General features: G+C 44.6%; 1 protein-coding gene across 1 annotated transcript in view; it reads right to left on the reverse strand.

The window, feature by feature from the left end:
- The window catches only part of LOC309545945 (protein argonaute-3), a 268246-nt gene that overhangs the window by 8260 nt on the left and 239084 nt on the right, over positions 1-20902 (reverse strand). The window contains exon 17 of the mRNA XM_082245395.1: positions 12201-12302. Coding sequence (XP_082101521.1) covers positions 12201-12302 — 102 coding nt within the window. The remainder of the gene's footprint in view (positions 1-12200; positions 12303-20902) is intronic.

Genomic DNA, 20902 nt, shown 5'->3' on the forward strand with positions numbered 1-20902 from the left:
AGCTTGGTGGAGGGGACCAGAACAGATTTCTGGAAATTCAGTTTCCAGCCGAACTCTTGCAGAGTTCGCACCCATATGTCCAGACTGTCTTTTAAGGCATTTGGAGACTTTGCTCACAGAAGGAGGTCATTCAAGTACCCCAGTACAGCAATCACCTTCTGCTTTAGCAATGCTAACACCGGGGCCAAAATTTCTGTGAACACCTGAGGAGCCGAAGGGAGAACAAAAAGGTAACGCCACAAATTGATAGTGCTCCTCGCCCACAGCAAAGTGAAAGGAAACACTGATCCCCGACATAGATTGGGATACAAAGGTAAGTGTCCTTGATATCGATACAAGCCAGGAAAGCTGCTACCCGTGCGAATGAACTCCATTCGAAATTTCATAACCCGCACAAAGCGATTCAAGGCCTTGAGGTCCAGAATTGGATGGACCTTGCCTTCCTTCCTGGGAACAGTAAATAGAATAAAACCCCTGAAAGCGTTCCCATTCCGGAACCGGTAAAATGACACCATGTGAAAACAGATCCTGTACCCCCCCAAGAAGTCCTCGTAGGCGATCTGGGCCCAAACACAGGTTGGAAGGGAAGAACCTTGCTAGAGGCAGGGACCAAAAACCGGTTTGGTAACCGGACCGATACAACTCGTGGACCCATTTGTCTTGAATCAAGGAGGTGCATGGATCCGGAAAGAAGTAAAGACGTCCCCCCACCCCAGATACGGGTGAGGGGGCCCCTTCAGGCAGAAGTGGGCTGGTCTGTGGTCCCAGGAGGAACCCACTCTCGACTTACCAGGCCAGGGCCTCTTGGAACCCCCTGTGGGGTTACGGCCGGATTTTGATCCCTGGTCCTTAGATCCCGAGGGACAAAAGGACCACTTATGGGCTGAAAAGAAAGGGCCACATTTACGACGAGACTCTTTGCTACTGTTAGTCTGTGGAAGCAGAGTACTTTTACCTCCAGTAAGACCCTTAATGATTTTTTTTTCCCATGGAAGCGCCGAACAAGCGGTCTCCTACAAAAGAGAGATTGGTCAATACTTTCTTGGAAGCCTGGTCTGCAGACCAGTATTTCAGCCATATCATGCGGTGAAGAGTCACCGCTGTCACAGACACCCTGCAGGCTAAGGGGGCCACATCCAGAGAGGCATCACAGATATACTGCAACCCCTGGACCAACTGGTCCGCCAGCCCTACCAGATCAGGAGGGGACTGTACCCCTTCCAAATTCTGGCGCAGGAGCTTAGCCTATTCCGTTAAGGTCTGGGAAACCAAGGTTATGGCAAAAACCAGCCACATAATGGAACCGGCCATGGTAAAAAGGTATCGGACCAGAGTTTCAGCTCTCTTGTCAAAAGGGTCCTTAAAGGATGGAGAGTCCTCCACAGGGAGAAAGGTGGCTAAGTTCAACCTGGAAACCCGCAAGTCCACCACAGGTAGTACTGTCAGTTTTTTTTTAACAGGGACTCTTGAAAAGGATACTGAAAGGTTGTATTAATATGCCTTATGATTTTTCAGATATATATTTCGGTTTGTGCCCATTCTGTGATGAAGTGTAGGCCCTTGTATTTACATATTAACGAGCTGGCACTGACAGCCATTCATCCACCTTGGTCAGCAGACAGCTATGTTTTGCATTTAGACGACATGTAAACACCTGTTCATTCATTCATTGGGACACTTGACAAAGTTAAGTCTGCGCATGGAAATTACGGACAAACCCATAAACAATTGACAATTGCTTACATTAACACATGACAACGAAATGCAGACAGGGCGACTGTCATAGGACACACATTCAGATTCGGGAACGCCTTAGATTGACATACAGATGCATGGCAAAAGCAAAGGCCCTTTCATGTATTGTTCTGTCTGATATGTAATTCGACTGATGAACTGTAAAACCGGTTTGGAGCAGTCTTTTCCTGCTCAACAAATATGCTTTAAATATGAGCTTCACATTCAATAAAGTTAGTTGTGACTGCACGAAGTTTGAGTACGATGTGTCGTCATAACTCCCAGCTGGTTGGAGGGGAAATCCATCTATTGGGAGGGTAGTAACTGAAGGGCTGTAATATCATCGTGATTGCCTCCTGACGAGAATTGAGCTAACAGATACATTCTAGCGAAGCGCTTAGGGACCCCAACAGTGCATTTGGGGGAACCCCACTGAGTTGTGACAATGTTGTCAAAATAGGTGGGAAAGGGAAACACATTTGCTGCTTTGGAGGCTCTGCGGATACCAAATTGCACCTGTGCAGCCAATGCAGCAGTAGCTGCATCCTCCAAAGTTTCCGGCACTGATACAATCAGCGCATCCACTAGCGTTTTTTCATGTACAGCTGTATTGGAAGAGGAATCACCCTCACTATCAGAGCACTCAGGGTGCGTGGACTCAGACCCAGTAGGGTGACTTGCGTCCCCGCCAGCCAAATCAACCTCCAAATCTGAGGAGACAGAGGATGCAGGTGAAGGCGCAGGACGCTTTTTGTTTGTCCTATATTGGAGGGCCATATCTATTTTGGACACCAGTGACTGCAGGACCGCTGTCATAGTAGACATGGTGGACTGGGACCTCATGGGCCCAGCAGCCTGAGAGGGGGGTCAGGTGGTGACACGTGCTCCAGGGACTCAATGGGTTAACCTGGGGACCACCAGCAAGAAGTGTAAAAATTGGTGTTAATGTTCCCCCCCCCCCACTAGTCTTAGTGCACTAATTACTGCTATAGCAGAAAGAGGGAGCTGTTTGGCACCCACAGGGACTCTCCACCACCTCCTCAGATGCAGAGCCAGACTGCACGCTGTGCAGCGATCAAAGAGAAAGAGGAAGTTCAGGAACTGCCACTAGAGACCCACCACCGATTAACCGCTCCATAGGCTTTAAAAACATGGCCGTCGCGTGACAGCAATGGGAAAATACAAGAAAAAAGCCACCGAACTACACAAACATGGCCACTGATTATACAGCAGTCATCCACAGCAAAATGGCAACTACACGCGGCTCCCAGGACCCCCAGGTACTTGGGACAGTAGGGGGGACCCCACTAGGACCATCCCCCCCAAAAACTGTAGCTCGCGCAGCCAGCGGAGTGCCTTTCCACGCCCCGGCCCCCCCAGCACCCGCTTGATACCCCTAAACAGAAAAAGAGGCATGGCCACCCCGGGGAGGGGGGGTTGGGGAAGGGGGGGCTAGGAGTGGGTGAATGGGGGTGGTCCGCAGAGGGACCCGGATAGTGAGGGGAGTGACATGAGGGCAGGAAGGTCACTCAAGGGTCCAACTAACCCAGGGAGGGGCCCGCGTCCAACCCGAAAAGCCACTGGAAGGGAGGGGGGACACTACTCAAAACACCGTGGGACCGGGCAGGCACCGCTTCAGGCAGACCACACCATCTTGGAATAGGGGGTGCTGTGGGCCAGAGGCACGATGCGACTCAGGTCGTGACCAGGGCATTGCGTCCTCATGTGTCGTTTAACTCGCTGGCTAGCCTCCAACCAGTGGGGCTATGTCAAGGCCAACCTAGCGCGGAGCCAGACTGGGAAGACTGTAAGGATCCAGGATATCCAGTCCGTTGCCCAGTCTGGTTGATTGTAGTTCACACAGGAACAGAAAATAATAATAAAAAAAAAAGTGTTTAAAAAAGGATAAAATCCTAGGACCAGAGATGCCAGCAAGGAACTAGTTCCTTACTCCTGACTAGGCAGAAAAAAACTGAAGACCTATAGCAGGAAGTGGGAGTATACCCCCTGGCACTGCCCTATAGGTGTAGTCAAACCTTTTTCTGCCTAGTGTCCTACTCCTGTAGGGGGCAGCATAACCCAAGGGTCAAGAAGATCTGGAGCTGTGTCCGTCAATGAACGAAAGAAAAAACAAGATTTTTGCTAGCATATGGTTGTCTGAAGTGATCACGGCTTTATGTCATTTACTAAACCAGTGAGCTTTCACTTTGCAAAGCAACCAGTCCTTATTCCTTTAGTTAAATCTACTCTCATGTGTATAACAGTAAAAGGCTATGCCACTGTAATAGTGGGATTAAAGACCATACATGCTTCTCATATATGCAGAGTAAGGGGCTCCAGAGTATTGTTTCTGAGCAGAGAAAACTAGGTTTTCATTTCTAATTGGGTCTTGTAATTCCTGGATCTGGGTCATGAGGCCAGAGGCTTTGAAGAGCTTTGGGAGGGAAGAAACCTATACTCCTCTGTCCAGGTCCTGCTGGAGACCAGCAGGGTGTGGGTGCAGTTGTTCACAGCTCTTTTAATGTATGACCTGACAGTAGTTGTCAGGGAAGGCTTTGCCAGACTACAGATGGAGTCCCAAGGCGCATACGCTGGCCTGGAACTGGCAGAGCAGATGTGCACAGATGCGCGCACCTGTCACCAATACTGGAGTCAAACAGCCTATTTAAACAAGGCTACTGCACTGGCTAATTGCTGTTTGGTCTACAGCATTCTGTGAGTGTGTTCCTGATTTCTGTGCCCGATGTCTGATCTTGACCTGGCTTGCTCCTGATCATCCTCGTCTGCCTGCCCTGACCTAGGCTTGTCTCCAGATATTGCCTCTGCCTTCTGCTCTTGTCTGATCTGTTCCCCGTTACAGACATTGGCCTGTGACCAGACCATTCTCCTTTCTGCAGTCTATGCCTGATCTGCCTGCCCGTTACCAACCCAGTTTGTCTGACCCTGCATCCAACTCCTCCAGCCTGCTACAGCTCCTTCAGTCCAGCACACCAACTTCTGGCTCCTGCTTCCTGCTGCGCATCCACAGCCAGTCTACTTTGCCGAGCCTGGTTTCAGCCTGTCCACTTCCAGCCTGCCCTGCTGTCACATCTGTCCCGTCTCCTTGAATTTTTTCAGTGATGATCCGCTATTACCAATGCAGACTACTACACGGATCATAGGCACTCATACCTTGCCTCTCGCGGTTACTGTTCCACTATCAGTGGTCCATGAGCCAGAGCTGTATGAGAGGCATTGCTCTGCATATCAAGCTCACTGACCAGGTACATGACAGTAGTTCAGGGCTCCACCCCTCTCCAGGAGTCTGTGAGTCTGCAAGAAATGCAGGTGTAGGTGTAGTCTGTAATAGAATAGATGGAGGTCCAAAGTCTGAGGTCCATAGCAGAAGGGAGCTGCAGGAGAGAATGTTGTAACAGCTGAGTGTAAGGTGCAGGAGTAGCACCAGAGCACAATGGGGCTGTGTGAGGCAGCCTACGGGACCTTGCCAAAAGCCTAAGGTTTAGGCCTGAGCAGCAGTGCTGTGAATCAAAGCCAGGAGGCTTAATGGACATTTGTTTTCAGGATTTTGAAATGATGGTGGAAATCCCTGTGAGAGCAAATGTGTTTAACACTCTTTTCTTTTCAACAAACATGAACCAACAAAACCAACAAGCCCTAAAACTTTTAGTGTGGACTGAACTCACTAGGAACCACTATACTTGAGTTAAAAATCCCCTGCCACATCATGTGTCAATGACTTCCAGAAAGGTTTGTATGTATAATTAGGGAAGCAAATTTCAACTCTTCAGATCACAGAACAGTTTTCCACTTTGCAACTGACCATTTTAAATAAGTGTTGGCCCAGAGAAGATGTTGGCCTTTCTGGATCATGTTCAGGTATGCTTTTTTTTTCATGATAGAGCTTTACCTTGTATTTTTGGATGACATAGCGAACTGTGTTCATAAACAGTGATTTTGGGAAGTATTTATGAGCCTATGCAGTGATGCTTGTCACAGAATCAAGCCTGTTTTTAATTTAGCACAGTCCGAGGCCCCGAAGATCACAGGCATCCAATATTGCGTTTTGGCCTCGTCTCTTGCGCACAGAGATTTCTCCAGATTTTCTGAATATTTTTATATTGTGTACCGTAAATTAAAATATTTTTAAAGTCTTTGCAATTTTATGTTGAGGAACATTGTTCTGAAATTGTTCAACAATTTTTAGACACAGCTTTTAGCTATAGCCGCTGGAAATAATCCAACAGGTTGGTTGTCTACAAGTTGAGCGATCAATCAACTTGGGTACAAGCAGCCTGCCAATACATGGTTTGAATCTCGATTTGAAGTCTTTGGCTGGCTTAAGATGCTCTTTTTACCCAAACATGTTACAAACCTGGTACCAATTAACCTAATAAGTTGTAAATGTTCTTCCAGCTCTTCCTTGTTAGTACAACTTTCTTTTTCAGATTTGTGTTGCCCTGTCCCAACTTTTTTGAGATGGGTTGCTACCATCAATTTCTAATGACCTTATTCTTTTCTTAAAATGGTGAATTTTCTCAGGCTTAAAACATTTGTATTTGTAGGTTTCCTACTGTGAATAAAATATGCGTTTGAGATTTGCAAATCATTGCATTCTGTTTTTATGTACAGCATTGCATCCCATCTTTTTAGGACAATTTCCCTTCTGGTATACCGAGACAAGTAAATCAACAATAGTTTACCATGTTTAGAGATGGAGGTGGTCGTAGATGCCTAGTAACAGAACTACAGGGTCCACTGTCAGAGGTATCTTTAGTACCTTTGCCAACTTGGTTGCAAATTGTTTTCAGTTATCAAAAAGCAAAAAACAGCTCCATACCATATGATAGAAAGTGCTTGTGATATTGCAGCACTTGCTGCAGAGTGAAGAAAGAGTGGAATCAACCTGATTCAGCTTTTGAGGGTATAATACATTTCTACTGGATACATTTATCCCTAGCAGATATCATCAGTTTGATATATTTGCCCACCACATCCTTCCACTCCTCTTCAGAAAGAAAGGGAATGCCGTGTTTCCACTTTTGAAAAAGCAAATGGGTCACCCAACTGGCAAGATTTTAGATCCCAAAAAAAAGTCATCTTGGACATTGAGTTATGACTTCATAATGCAGCTCCTGCTTCATGTTCCCACCATCCGTCTCAGCCATCACCTCACCTGAATGCGACTAAGCGACTGATCCCTGTCTACTGGAAAAAAGCCCAAATCCCAGGCCAAGCCGACTGGATTTGCCCAGTGAACGACATTATGGCTGCAAAGGAGTGGATGGCAAAATGTAGGGGCTGACATGATAGGTTTTATGATATACGGGCCACGTGGATTTACTATACCGACAAGGCCCTGTTGGGTTCTCAATGGACAATTTCTTGACCTTCAAGAGTCGTAGATTGTCAGAGACAGATTAGCTCTGATCCACTGGGACCTTTGATGCATGATTAAACTTATAGTAGAGTGCTACTTTTGTTACTCTTGTTTTTTTTTTTTCTTTCTCTCTTTCTATTCTGATTTCCTCCCTTTCTGTGCTTGCCCTCTCTGTTCTTGTTTCTTATGTCCAACTTATGGTAGTGGGTCACCTTTGGTGCAAGGATATGTAGATGGGCTTGGGGCAGAATAATGCTGTTTTTTTTCATTTATTACAGTACTAGTTATGTTCCGTTCTTTGCCTCCATACCCTCCATGTAGAAAGGTCGATTGGACCCCATCTTGTGTATCATGATTGTTACCTAACTGGTTTACCCTTTTATACACCTTCCGTGACTGTTTTGTAATTGTTTTTCTTTTGCATACAATATGCTGCATATACAAAAAGATTTTATTATATATACACACCACATACATGCATACACACACGGTATCTCACAAAAGTACACCCCTCACATTTTTGTAAATATTTTAATTTTAACTTCTCATGTAACAACACTGAAGAAATGACACATTTATACAAGCTGTATACTCACTACTTTACATTGTAGCAAAGTGTAAATTTGCTGTCCTGTGAAAATAACACACAGCCAATTATTGTCTAAACCGCTGGCAACAAAAGTGAGTACTCTCCTAAATTATAATGTCCAAATTAAGCCCAAAGTGTCAATATTTTGTGTGGCCACCATTATTTTCCAGCACTGCCTTAACCCTCTTGGGTATGGAGTTCACCAGAGCTTCACAGGTTGCCACTGGAGTCCTCTTCCACTCCTCCATGATGACATCACGGAGCTGCTGGATGTTAGAGACCTTGCACTCCTCCACCTTCCGTTCGAAGATGCCCCACAGATGCTCAATAGGGTTTAGGCCTGGTGGGGGCTAGGGGGGAGGGGGGCAGAGGATGTGGGTGAAGGTCTGGCTGCTCCAGTGCGCAGGTGCATCCTCCCAATCATGTGTCCGCATCCAGCTGATCCTTATGATCAGCTGGGTGGGGGATATAAATTACACCCATACTTGTCATTTGCTCTAACCTGCATACACACACAGACCTGGGATCGTTTGGAGGAGTGCCCAAAGGTAGCTATGCTGCTCTTAATGGAGGGTCATTGATATAGGATATATTTAAGCTGACCCATGAGGCTTATAGCCTGGGTGGTTTCGCTGTGTTTTTACTTTATTTATCCTTTTAGGTTTTGGTTTCCTTCCTCGGGACCCCCCTCCTGTTTTTTTTTTTTTTCCCCCCTTTATAAGCCAAAAAGCAGAATTGTTGTGGGCTTTTAATTACAAAACAATAAAGGATCTACTTGCTGTCTCAGGCTCAGTACTAAACATCACTCCTTTAGTATCCATCAACATGGCCCTTTCTGGAGGATATACACTGTTGTAGCCCTTGTAAGTATATCTTGAAGATTATGGGATAATGATGGTAATATGAACTTATTGGATTATGCAATAGACTGAGACGTGTCCAAATACTCACATGATAATTATTATTGACAGGTTGAGTGGGTGATCCCTTTGGGTCATATATCCTTCCCCCTGTGGGTGACCCATTGAGGTGGACCTTCCCCAATTGGTGCTTGTCCCGAATGGTTTTCTGGGTTGAATCTGTACCATCTTGTCTGCGCCATGTATTCCACACTCAGGTAGAGATGTTCCCTTGGTTTGGTTGGTGGGGGTTGCAATGATATAAATATGTGTGCATTAAAATGTGTCTAAATTAATTGGTTTATATATACTTATAATGTTTTGTATTTATCCATCTAGCTATGATTTTGATCTGCGCTTGTTCTGAAGAAGCTGCTTAAGTGAAACCGGTCAATTTAAAGCGTAGTTATACATATATTGATTTTGTCTTGATATGGTTTTAAAACATATTTGTAATAAATAAATACATTTATATAGATTTTTATAAATTTGTATTTCTTTTCTTTTTCATTTTTTGTTTATTTGAATCTCTTTGGGTTTCAATTCAACCGACTTAGTTTATCTTATACACCTACAAAATTCCTAGTGCCAATATTTTTCTATTAGATTGGGATGCTGGTGCTTCATGGTTTTACAAATGGTTCCACCCTTCTAATGTAATCTATAGGGTTTCGGTCTGGAGACATGCTTGGCCAGTCCCTCACCTTTACCTTTCTTTAGCAAGGAAGTGGTTATTTTGGAGGTGTGTTTGGGGTCGGTATCATGTTGCAATACTGTCCTGTGGCCCAGTCTCCGAAGGGAGGGGATCATGCTCTGCTTCAGTATGTCACAGTACATGTTGGCATTCATGGTTCCCTCAATGAACTGTAGCTCCCCAGTGCCGGCAGCACTCATGCAGCCCCAGACCATGACACTTCCACCACCATGCTTGACTGCAGGCAAGACACACTTGTCTATGTACTCCTCACCTGGTTGCTGCCACACAGGCTTGACACCATCTGAACCAAATAAGTTTATCTTGGTCTCATCAGACCACAGGACATGGTTCTGGTAATCCATGTCCTTAGTCTGCTTGTCTTCAGCAAACGGTTTGCGGGCTTTCTTGTGCATCATCTTTAGAAGAGGTTTCCTTGTGGGACGACAGCAATGCAGACCAATTTGATGCAGTGTGTGGTGTATGATCTGAGCACTGACAGGCTGACCACCCCACCCCTTCAACCTCTGCAGCAATGCTGGCAGCACTCATACATCTATTTCCCAAAGACAACCTCTAGATTTGACGCTGAGCACGTGCATTCAGAACTTCTTTAGTCGACCATGGCTAAGCATGTTCTGAGTGGAACCTGTCCTGTTAAACCGCTGTATGGTCTTGGCCACTGTGCTGCAGCTCAGTTTTAGGGTCTTGGCAATCTTCATATAGCCTAGGCCATCTTTATGTAGAGCAACAATTCTTTTTTTCAGATACTCAGAGTTCTTTGCCATGATGAACTTCCAGTGACCCAGTATGAGCCAGTGAGAGCGATAACACCAAATTTAACACACCTTCTCCCCATTCACACCTGAGGCCTTTTAACACTAACGAGTCACATGACACCGGGGAGGGAAAATGCCTAATTGGGCCCAATTTGGATGTTTCCACTTAGGGGTGTACTCACTTTTGTTGCCAGCGGCATTAATGGCTGAGTGTTGAGTTATTTTGAGGGGACAGCAAATTTACACTGTTATACAAGCTGTACACTCACTACTTAACACTGAAGAAATGACACTTTGCTACAATGTAGTCACATGAAAAGATATAATAAAATATTTGAAAAAATGTGATGGGTGTACTCACTTTTGTGAGATACTGTGTATTAGGGATAGACCAATTATCGGCTAGGCCGATATATCGGGGGCCGATATGCACTTTCCCCGATATATCGGTGTCAGCCCTGGAACTGGCCGATATTGCCGATATTTTTATGACGTCATTCTGCCTTCTTAGGCCGCCTCCCTCGTCTTGGACAGCCTCTTCTGGAGTCGGAACTAGTCTCGTGGGAGTGTATCACAGCCATACAGGCACCCACAGCAGCCCGGTGCCAGCCAGCCAGCCACCCACATCCACAGGCCCTGTATCAGCCAGCCAGCCACAGGCACTGTACCAGCCAGCCACCCACAGGCCCTGTACCAGCCAGCCACCCACAGGCCCTGTACCAGCCAGCTAGCCACCCATAGGCCCTGTACCTGCCAACCACAGGCCCTGTACCACCAACCCACCCACAGCCTCTGTGCCAGCCACCCACCCACCAGAGGGTGCCAGACAGCCAGCCACCCACCCACAGGCCCTGTACCAGCCAGGCACAGGAACTGTACCAGCCAGCCGCCCACAGGCCCTGTACCAGCCAGCCGCCCACAGCCCCTGTACCAGCCAGCCACCCACAGCCCCTGTACCAGCCAGCCACTCACAGACCCTGTGCCAGCCAGCCACCTACCACAGGATGCCAGCCAGCCACCCACAACAGGGTGCCAGCCAGCCACAACAGGGTGCCAGCCAGCCACCCACCCACCACAGGATGTCAGCAAGCCAGCCATTAAGCATTAAACAAAAATTAACATGTTCAGTACCAGATTTGTGTCAAAAATTATCTTTATTTTTCAGAACTTTAAATGTAAAAAATATCGGCCCATACCGATACGTTGTGACCAAAATATCGGTATCAGCCCTGACAAAACCATATCGGCCTATCCCTACTGTGTATCTATATATATATATATATATATATGCAAAATGGGCACTCTGGTGAATTATAAGGTAGGTATAAGCTGAAAAAAGGGCTTGTCAAGATTAGGGGCCCTTAAGAGAGATTCTAGTGAGCTCTGCTAGCGGTTGGGAAAATTGGGCCCTAATGGCATGTTGTAGTTGGCGTTACCTAAAAAAAAAAAAAAAAGTACCAGTTAGAAAGGCCAAATTCTTCCCTTAATAAATCCAAGGAGCAGAGTTCTCCCATTGATATAATATGACGACAAAGTGTGGATATTTGCTCTCCTCCAAATCAAGGGGTCAGGGACACTGTAAAAAATGAGAGCGTGTGGGATTTTCCCCAAACAGGGGTATTGGGAAAATAGCAGAGTCAAAGATCCATTCAAGAACCATCGTCAAAGCCCTCTCACAGTCGTCTTTATAGGTTGGGTATGGGCCTGGGTGGAATGAGGTTCCCCTATGTGCCAATATTTGAAGCATTTGTGGGAATCAATCTATGGGTATCTCCAATTCTAGAGCAGAGTTCCCATCAGGGAGGGTAAGCCACCAGTGTACAGTAACCAAATGAGGCCAGATAATAGAAATAGAGATTGGGCAAAGCCAGGGCGGCGTCATCTATGGGCAGCTGTAACTTAGCAAGAGCTAGTCTAGGCAGTTTATCTGCTTATAGAAAGAAGGTAGAGATGGCATCTAGCATGCAAAATATCTTTAAAGGGACCCAAACAAGGTACTGCCTAAACATATGTAAACTTAATTTAAAAGAAAAACTTAAAATTATTTTAAATAAACTTGCCCTGGCCATCTTTTATTGTTTTTAATCATGGATTTAACATCACAGCAACACAGGGAAAGCCACCTTACCTGTATTCCAGCATGACTGCAGAGGTAAAAGTCAAACTCATATGGATGAGTTATATCTGTATCCACCGTCGTCCCGGCTGGTATGTTGCCACTTCTTCCAACCTAGTGTGTAAAAGAAAGTTTACATAACAGAATAAGAAATGGCAGGTTGTCTGAAACATGTCATTACACAAACAGTAATACAGCTGCATACTAATGGAGGTGCGGTCTGCAATGAGTACAAGCTCACTGTGAGTGCTGCAGTTGCCTGATCAGGTTTACAATGCTGCCCCACTGTGTCTGCTGTATTTCACAAAAAGAAACTTTGGTGGCCACAGCATCCCCAGTGAGCCCACACCTGCTGCTTTAGTGAGAGCAGAGTCTGTGCAGACAGAGGGGTTAATTTTGGTTGTAATCTGTAAAGTGGCTTGTGTTAGGGCTCATTCACACTAGGGGCTTAACCACAGTTTTACCACCCTATCATTTAACTTCAGAGGCAGCAGTCAAAGGTGTACACATGGAGCTGTGTCTGTCAATGAACGAAAGCAAAATATATATTTTTTACTTTCTGCTATAAAACATATCCAATAAAAAAAGTAAAATATCTAATTTCTTCAAAAATTTAGGCCAATATGTATTCTGCTACATATTTTTGGACAAACAAATCCCAATAAGCATATATTGATTGGTTTTGCGTGAAAGTTATAGTGTCTACAAACCATGGGATATATTTATAGAATTTTTATTTTTTTTTTACTAGTAATGGTGGCGATTAGCGACAAAGCGGGACTGCAATAATGCGGTGGACAAATCGGACACTGACACTTTTTGGGGACCAGGGACACTAATACAGTGATCAGTGCTAAAAGTATGCACTGTCCCTGTACGGACACTGGCTTTGAAGGGGTTAACATCAGGAGCGATCAAAGGGTTAATTGTGTGCCTAGTATGTGCTCTCTCACTGTGGGGGGAGATGCTTGAACTATGGGAAGGCACTGATCTATGTTCCTGCTTTGCAAGAACACAGGATCAATGCCTTACCTGCTGACAGAATTTGTCTTGTTTACATGGCTCTCTGCCTATTGCTGTCAGACATCAAGCCTATGGTACCCATAGATCAGCCTATGTTGTGTCTAGTCACAGTGGTAAAGCAGGTCTCCGGCAGCACGCATGCAGGTCACCTGGAAGTGCAGGATCACAGACTAGGTAAGTGATTCTGTGCAGGAGAGCTGCCTTGCCGCTGTGTGTGTGTGTGTGTGTGTGTGTGTGTGTATATATTATACAGTGGGTACAGAAAGTATTCAGACCCCCTTAACTTTTTCACTCTTTGTTATATTGCAGCCATTTGCTAAAATCATTTAAGTTCATTCTTCTGCCTCATGAATGTACACACAGCTCCCCATATTGACGGAAAAACACAGAATTGTTGACATTGTTGCAGATTTATTAAAAAAGAAAAACTGAAATATCACATGGTCCTAAGTATTCAGACCCTTTGCTGTGACACTCATATATTTAACTCAGGTGCTTTCCATTTCTTCTGATCATCCTTGAGATGGTTCTACACCTTCATTTGAGTCCAGCTGTGTTTGATTATACTGATTGGACTTGATTAGGAAAGCCACACACCTGTCTATATAAGACCTTCCAGATCACAATGCATGTCAGAGCAAATGAGAATCATGAGGTCAAAGAAACTGCCTGAAGAGCTCAGAGACAGAATTGTGGCAAGGCACAGATCTGGCCAAGGTTACAAAAAGATTTCTGCTGCACTTAAGGTTCCTAAGAGCACAGTGGCCTCCATAATCCTCAAATGGAAGACGTTTGGGACGACCAGAACCCTTCCTAGAGCTGGCCGTCCGGCCAAACTGAGCTATCGGGGGAGAAGAGCCTTGGTGAGAGAGGTAAAGAAGAACCCAAAGATCACTGTGGCTGAGCTCCAGAGATGCAGTCAGGAGATGGGAGAAAGTTGTAGAAAGTCAACCATCACTGCAGCCCTCCACCAGTCGGGGCTTTATGACAGAGTGGCCCGACGGAAGCCTCTCCTCAGTGTAAGACACATGAAAGCCCGCATGGAGTTTGCTAAAAAAACACCTGAAGGACTCCAAGATGGTGAGAAATAAGATTCTCTGGTCTGATGAGACCAAAATAGAACTTTTTGGCCTTAATTCTAAGCGGTATGTGTGGAGAAAACCAGGCACTGCTCATCACCTGTCCAATACAGTCCCAACAGTGAAGCATGGTGGTGGCAGCATCATGCTTTGGGGGTGTTTTTCAGCTGCAGGGACAGGACGACTGGTTGCAATCGAGGGAATGCGGCCAAGTACAGGGATATCCTGGACAAAAACCTTCTCCAGAGTGCTCTGGAACTCAGACTGGGCCAAAGGTTTACCTTCCAACAAGACAATGACCCTAAGCACACAGCTAAAATAACAAAGGAGTGGCTTCACAACAACTCCGTGACTGTTCTTGAATGGCCCAGCCAGAGCCCTGACTTAAACTCAATTGAGCATCTCTGGAGAGACCTAAAAATGGCTGTCCACCAACGTTTACCATCCAACCTGACAGAGCTGGAGAGGATCTGCAAGGAGGAATGGCAGAGGATCCCCAAATCCAGGTGTGAAAGACTTGTTGCATCTTTCCCAAAAAGACTCCTGGCTGTATTAGATCAAAAGGGGGCTTCTACTAAATACTGAGCAAAGGGTCTGAATACTTAGGACCATGTGATATTTCAGTTTTTCTTTTTTAATAAATCTGCAACAATGTCAACAATTCTGTGTTTTTCTGTCAGTATGGGGTGCTATGTGTACATTCATGAGGAAGAAGAATGAACTTAAATGATTTTAGCAAATGGCTGCAATATAACAAAGAGTGAAAAATTTAAGGGGGTCTGAATACTTTCCGTACCCACTGTATATACATACATACATATATATATATATATATATATATACATACATACACACACACACACACACACACACACACACACACACACATATATATATATATATATATACACACATATATATATATATATACACACACACACACACACATACAATATGTGGTCAGCAAGAGGTTAACCACTTCCGGACAGCCCCATAGCAGATATACTGCTACAGGATGGCCCACTTTCGCCTAGGGGGCGCGCGCCGCCAGCGGGCTATTTCTGCTGTGATTACTCAGAAACCGATCTGCGGGTGCCAGGCACTGGATGTCTGCTGGCACCCATGGATCATCGGGCAGAAACACAGAATAAAGCGCTCTGCCTATGTAAACAAGGCAAAGCTCTGTTCTGACAGGGAGGAAGTTTTGGACTTTGTTTCCCTGCAAAGCAGGGAATAAAATCCGTCTTTTCCCTTAGTAAAAGCAGCACACCGGTAACAGAAAAACACTGGCTAGGCACACGGTTAACCCTTTGATCACTGTAGATGTTTAACCCCTTCCCAGCCAGTGTCATTAGTAGAGTGACAGTGCATATTTTTGGCACCGATCACTGTATTAGTGGCACTGGTTCCCACTAAGTGTGTGTGCGATTGTCTGTCACAATTTTGCAGAACTGCTATAAGTTGCTGATCACCACCATTACTAGTCTTTAAAAAAAAAAAAAAAAATCCAGTCTATATACAATCGTTTGTAGACGCTATATCTTTTGCGCCAACCAATCAATATACGCTTATTGTGATTTTTACCAAAAATATGTAGAAGATAACATATATGGGCCTATATTTATAAAAAAAAATGGGATTTTTGTACTTACCATAAAAATCAATTTCTGAGTTAGATAAACTACTGGGTTATAGTAGTTCTGATTTATGGAGCGCTGTGTCCATTGATGAACGAAAGAGAAATTATATTTTTTCAATTTTTTTTTTTTAATGGATAGGTTTTTTAAGCAGAAAGTAAAACATTTTGCTTTTATTTTTCTAAAGTGGTCTTTTTTTTTTGTTCATGGCAAAAAAAATAATAAAACCCAGTGGTGATCAAATGCCACCAAAATAAAGCTCCATTTGTAGGAAAAAAAATACATAAATTTAACTTGGGTACAGCGTTGCATGACCGTGCAATTTCAGTTAAAGTAATGCAGTGCCATATCACAAAAAAATGGCCTGGTCATAAAGGTGGGTAAATCTTCTGGAGGTCAAGTGGCAAAAGACAGATTTTGTTATCTTTGGGGGGAGTTGTGGAGCCAGAGTTATACCTAGAGGTTGCTAGGGTTAATATTGTGCAGTGGATGATTTATTTCCAATCTGAGGGAGCCTGCACAGTTTCAGCGCAAATGCCACAGTGGCAATGGACAACTGGATCCTTTTTCTTTCATTTTTTAAGTAACCACAGAGACCGATTACCTTTCTAGTTTGCCTGTAAGACATACATTCAATAAAAGCTACACAAAGTACCAGATATATAGGCAGCTAAAGTTTACATTTCAACTGATAAATCAACCTATAAAAGTTAAAGTAGAACTATAGGTAAAACTTTTTTTCATTTTAGATAGAGTAAGGGAGGGTTAAAACCCCTGTATGAATCTCTGTCGGAGATTTTCCTTCAGTTTCTGTCCCATAGCCAAACAGGAAGTGAAAGGAAATCCCTGCAAACTAAAGGAATTCTTTGGGGACCCCCAGGTCACAAGAACTAGTGTGCTCATTGGAAGATTTCTCCTTTATTACTTTTCTGGGGACAACCCAAAATTTGGTATGATCTTTTACTTTCACTGATAACGGTAAACAGGACAAATTGAGAAGGTGGGTCTCTCTAACAGGGACACAGGCAGCAATAAAAGCTGACAGGTGTTCTAATCCCTCTCCACTCTATTGACAATAAAAAATAAAATAAAAAAGGTTTTGTCTTTAGTTAGTTATACTTTAAACTTTATCCAGTCCTACTGCCGCTTGAGTTGCTTTATTGGCTCTTTAAAGTAGCTAGCAGCCTCACTGATCAAAAAGGAGATCTGGGAGGGTGTGGAGCCAAGCTTATCTTTATCGGGGAAAGACTGAGTTTACATATACTTCTGCTGTCTATCTTTCAGCCTATAAGGCCGTTTTGATGGTTTATACCAAAGGCAACCTTTGCTTATGTACATAGACTGAAATCTAGAAAAATAAAGTAACACTAGAAAAATAGGTTTTTGTCTCATCTGTAAAACCCTCTTGACGGAGTACATGACACAGGGCGGTAAATATGGAACCAAAGGATTATCCAGCTGCATTCAGGTGACTGGACACTGGCAAAACAAAGCTGTAAGACAGCTTTGATTACTCCTCCCACTCCCAGCATGCCTTCAGTTTTGTAGCAAGTAACAAGAGGAATATTGACTTAACTATAAATTCCATACCTTGGAGTACAGTAGAGGATATAAGATGAGTATTCAGACACACTAGGGTTATAGGCTGGTACCTTCAGGTGATTGGAGGTAAAGCTTTTGAGGACACGCACCTCCATGCACCTCCCCTATAACCCTACCCCACTCCATGAGTCCACAGTTTTGTAGCAGACTATGCAGAGTAACCCAGGAACAGAAGGGATGGTGTCATGTGTTTTGTACTCCAAGATATAGAATTTACAGGTAAATCAAAATTTCTTTATTTTATACATACAGTACAGGACACAGGCAGAGTATTCAAACATGCTGGGATGGGAGGTCCCCCAGCAATAAATGAGAATAGTCGGCGACAACTAGGCAAACAAAAAGTGTGTCAACAGACCCAACAAGAGGTGTTTAAAAGACCCAACTTCAGAGAGCTGCTGCGGGAACCTTGTGGCCAAAAGCTGCATCCACAGAAGACTGGACATCCACCGTGTAAAACTTTGAAAAAGGTATTAACAGAGGACCAGTTGGCAGCCTTACATAGCTGGCCTACAGTGGCTTGATGTCACAATGCCCAGTAAACTCCCAACAACCTGGTGGAGTGGACACATACAACAACAAACAAAAGTGAGTACACTGCTCACATTTTTGTAAATATTTATTAGATCTTTTCATGTGACAACATTTAGACCCCGTTCACACTGGGGCGACGCTACTTGCCGGGGCGACCTCACAGGTCGCGGTGCGCAGTTCGCACCACGACCTCGGAGTGGCCGCCACGGACTTCATATCATTGAAGTCAATGCAGGTCGCCCCAAAGAAGCTCCGGACCCTTTTTCTAAGTCAGAGCGACTTGTGTCGCTCCTATTAGAACGGGTTCACAGCTACTCTATGGCAGGCGACCTACGGCGACCTGTCAGGCGACCAGGTCGCCTGACAGGTCGCCCCAGTGTGAACGGAGTCTTAAGAAATGACACTTTGCTACAATTCTTTGCTAAAGTAGTGAGTGTACAGCTTGTATAACAGTGTAAATTTGCTGTCCCCTCAAAATAACTCAACACACAGCCATTAATGTCTAAACCGCTGGCAACAAAAGTTACTAAACCCCTAAGTGAAAATGTCCAAATTGGGCCCAAAGTGTCAATATTTTGTGTGGCCACCATTATTTTCCAGCACTGCCTTAACCCTCTTGGGCATGGAGTTCCCCAAAGCTTCACAGGTTGCCACTGGAGTCCTCTTCCACTCCTCCATGACATTACGGATCTGGTGGATGTTCAAGACCTTGCGCTCCTCCACCTTCTGTTTCAGGATGCCCCACAGATGCTCAATACGGTTTACATCTGGAGACATGCTTGGCCAGTCCATCACCTTTACCCTCAGCTTCTTTAGCAAGGCAGTGGTTGTCTTGGAGGTGTGTTGGGGATTGTTATGTTGGAATACTGCCCTGCGACCCAGTCTCTGAAGGGATGTCACAGTGCATGTTCGCATTCATGGTTCCCTCAATGAACTGTAGCTCCCCAGTGCAAGCAGCACTCATGCAGCCCCAGACCATGACACTCCCACCACCATGCTTCGCTGTAGGCAACACATACTTGTCTTTGTACTCCTCACCTGGTTGCCGCCACACACACTTGACACCATCTGAACCAAATAGGTTTATCCTGGTCTCATCAGACCACAGGAAAGGGTTCCAGTAAATCCATGTCCTTAGTCTGTTTGCGTTCAGCAAACTGTTTGCGGACTTTCTTGTGCATCATCTTTAGAATACGTTTCCTTCTGGAAAGACAGCCATGCAGACCAATTCAATGCAGTGTGTGGCGTATAGTCTGAGCAATGATAGACTAATCCCCACCCCTTCACTTCAACCTCTGCAGCAATGCTGGCAGCACTCATACGTCTATTTCCCAAAGACAACCTCTAGATAGGACGCTGAGCACGTGCACTCAACCTCTTTGGTTGACCATGGCGAGGCATGTTCTAAATGGAACCTGTCGTGTTAAACCGCTATATGATCTTGGCCACTGTGCTTCAGCTCAGTTTCAGGGTCTTGGCAATCTTCTTATAGCTCAGGCCATCTTTAAGATCAACAATTCTTTTTTTCAGATCCTCAGAGAGGCTTTTGCCATAAAGTGCCATGTTGAACTTCCAGTGACTAGTAAAAGGGTGAGAGCGATAACACCAAATTGACCACACCTGTTCCCCATTCAACACTTGTAACACTAATGAGTCACATGATACTGGGGGAGGAAAACGGATAATTGGGCCCAATTTGGACATTTTCACTTAGGGGTGTACTCACTTTTGTTGCCAGCGATTTAGACATTAATTGCTGAGTATTGAGTTATTTTGAGGGGACAGCAAATTTACACTGTTATACAAGATGTACACTCACTACATTACATTGTAGCAAAGAGTCATTTCTTTAGTGTTGTCACATGAAAAGATATATTAAAATATTTACAAAAAAATGTGAGGGGTGTACTCACTTTTGTGAGATACTGTAAAAGCGCAGGAGGAGAATGGTCCTTTAGAGTGTAAGCTCTAGCGATCACTTTTTTTTTACTCATCTCGTTAAGGAGATTAGAAGCAGGGTGTCCCTTGTATGGTCCTAAGTACAGACAAACAGGGAAGGAATCCATCTGTCTGATCAAAGCTGTTGCTTTGAGGTACACTAATGGCTCTATCTTCATTTAGGCAATGAAGAGAGATTTTCCTTGAATGCTTTACAGCAGAACTAAGGATGGTAGGATGTTCTTATTGAGGTGCAAGACAACCTTGTCTTTGTCAAGCATGAGGGATGGCTCCTTACAGGAAAAAGCGGCCAATTTAGAGACATCTGACAGATGTGATAGCAACCAAAAGGGTTACATTGTAAGAGAGGCCATTAAAGGGTATATCCCTGATGGGTTCTAAGGGTGGTTTCTGCAGGGCAGACAGAGCCAAGTTGAAATCCAAAGAAAGCGAAGAGTGCTCCAATTGGGGCTTAATGTAAGATACACCTTGAAGAAAAGCATTTACAAGGGAGAACAAAGCCAGAGATCTTTGACAAAAATTGGACAAGGCCAAAACCTGCACTTTCAGAGTGCTTTTCAACAAGGCCTAATTGTAGGGAGGCCAGAATGTGAGAGGAGTAATCTCTGGGATTGAAGTGTCTGTGTTTATACCAATACTTCCTGTAATTATTCTTTCCTAATAGACTTCATGGCAGCATTTTTTGGGTGGCTACGCTCTCCCTCCTGATCCATAGCACTCAACTTCCCTAAGTTATGAGGATGAGCCAGAGACCCTGTTCCATAACAAGCCTACTCACACGAAATTGGGAGGGTACCCATGCTGCCATGGAGTCTATCAGGAAAGGAAAATGACAGTAAGTATTTGATAGGAAATATTCCTTTTTCCTGATTGACTCCAT

The sequence above is a fragment of the Pelophylax lessonae genome (genome assembly GCF_965119305.1).
Source record: "Pelophylax lessonae genome assembly, chromosome: 2".
Lineage (NCBI taxonomy): Eukaryota > Metazoa > Chordata > Amphibia > Anura > Ranidae > Pelophylax > Pelophylax lessonae.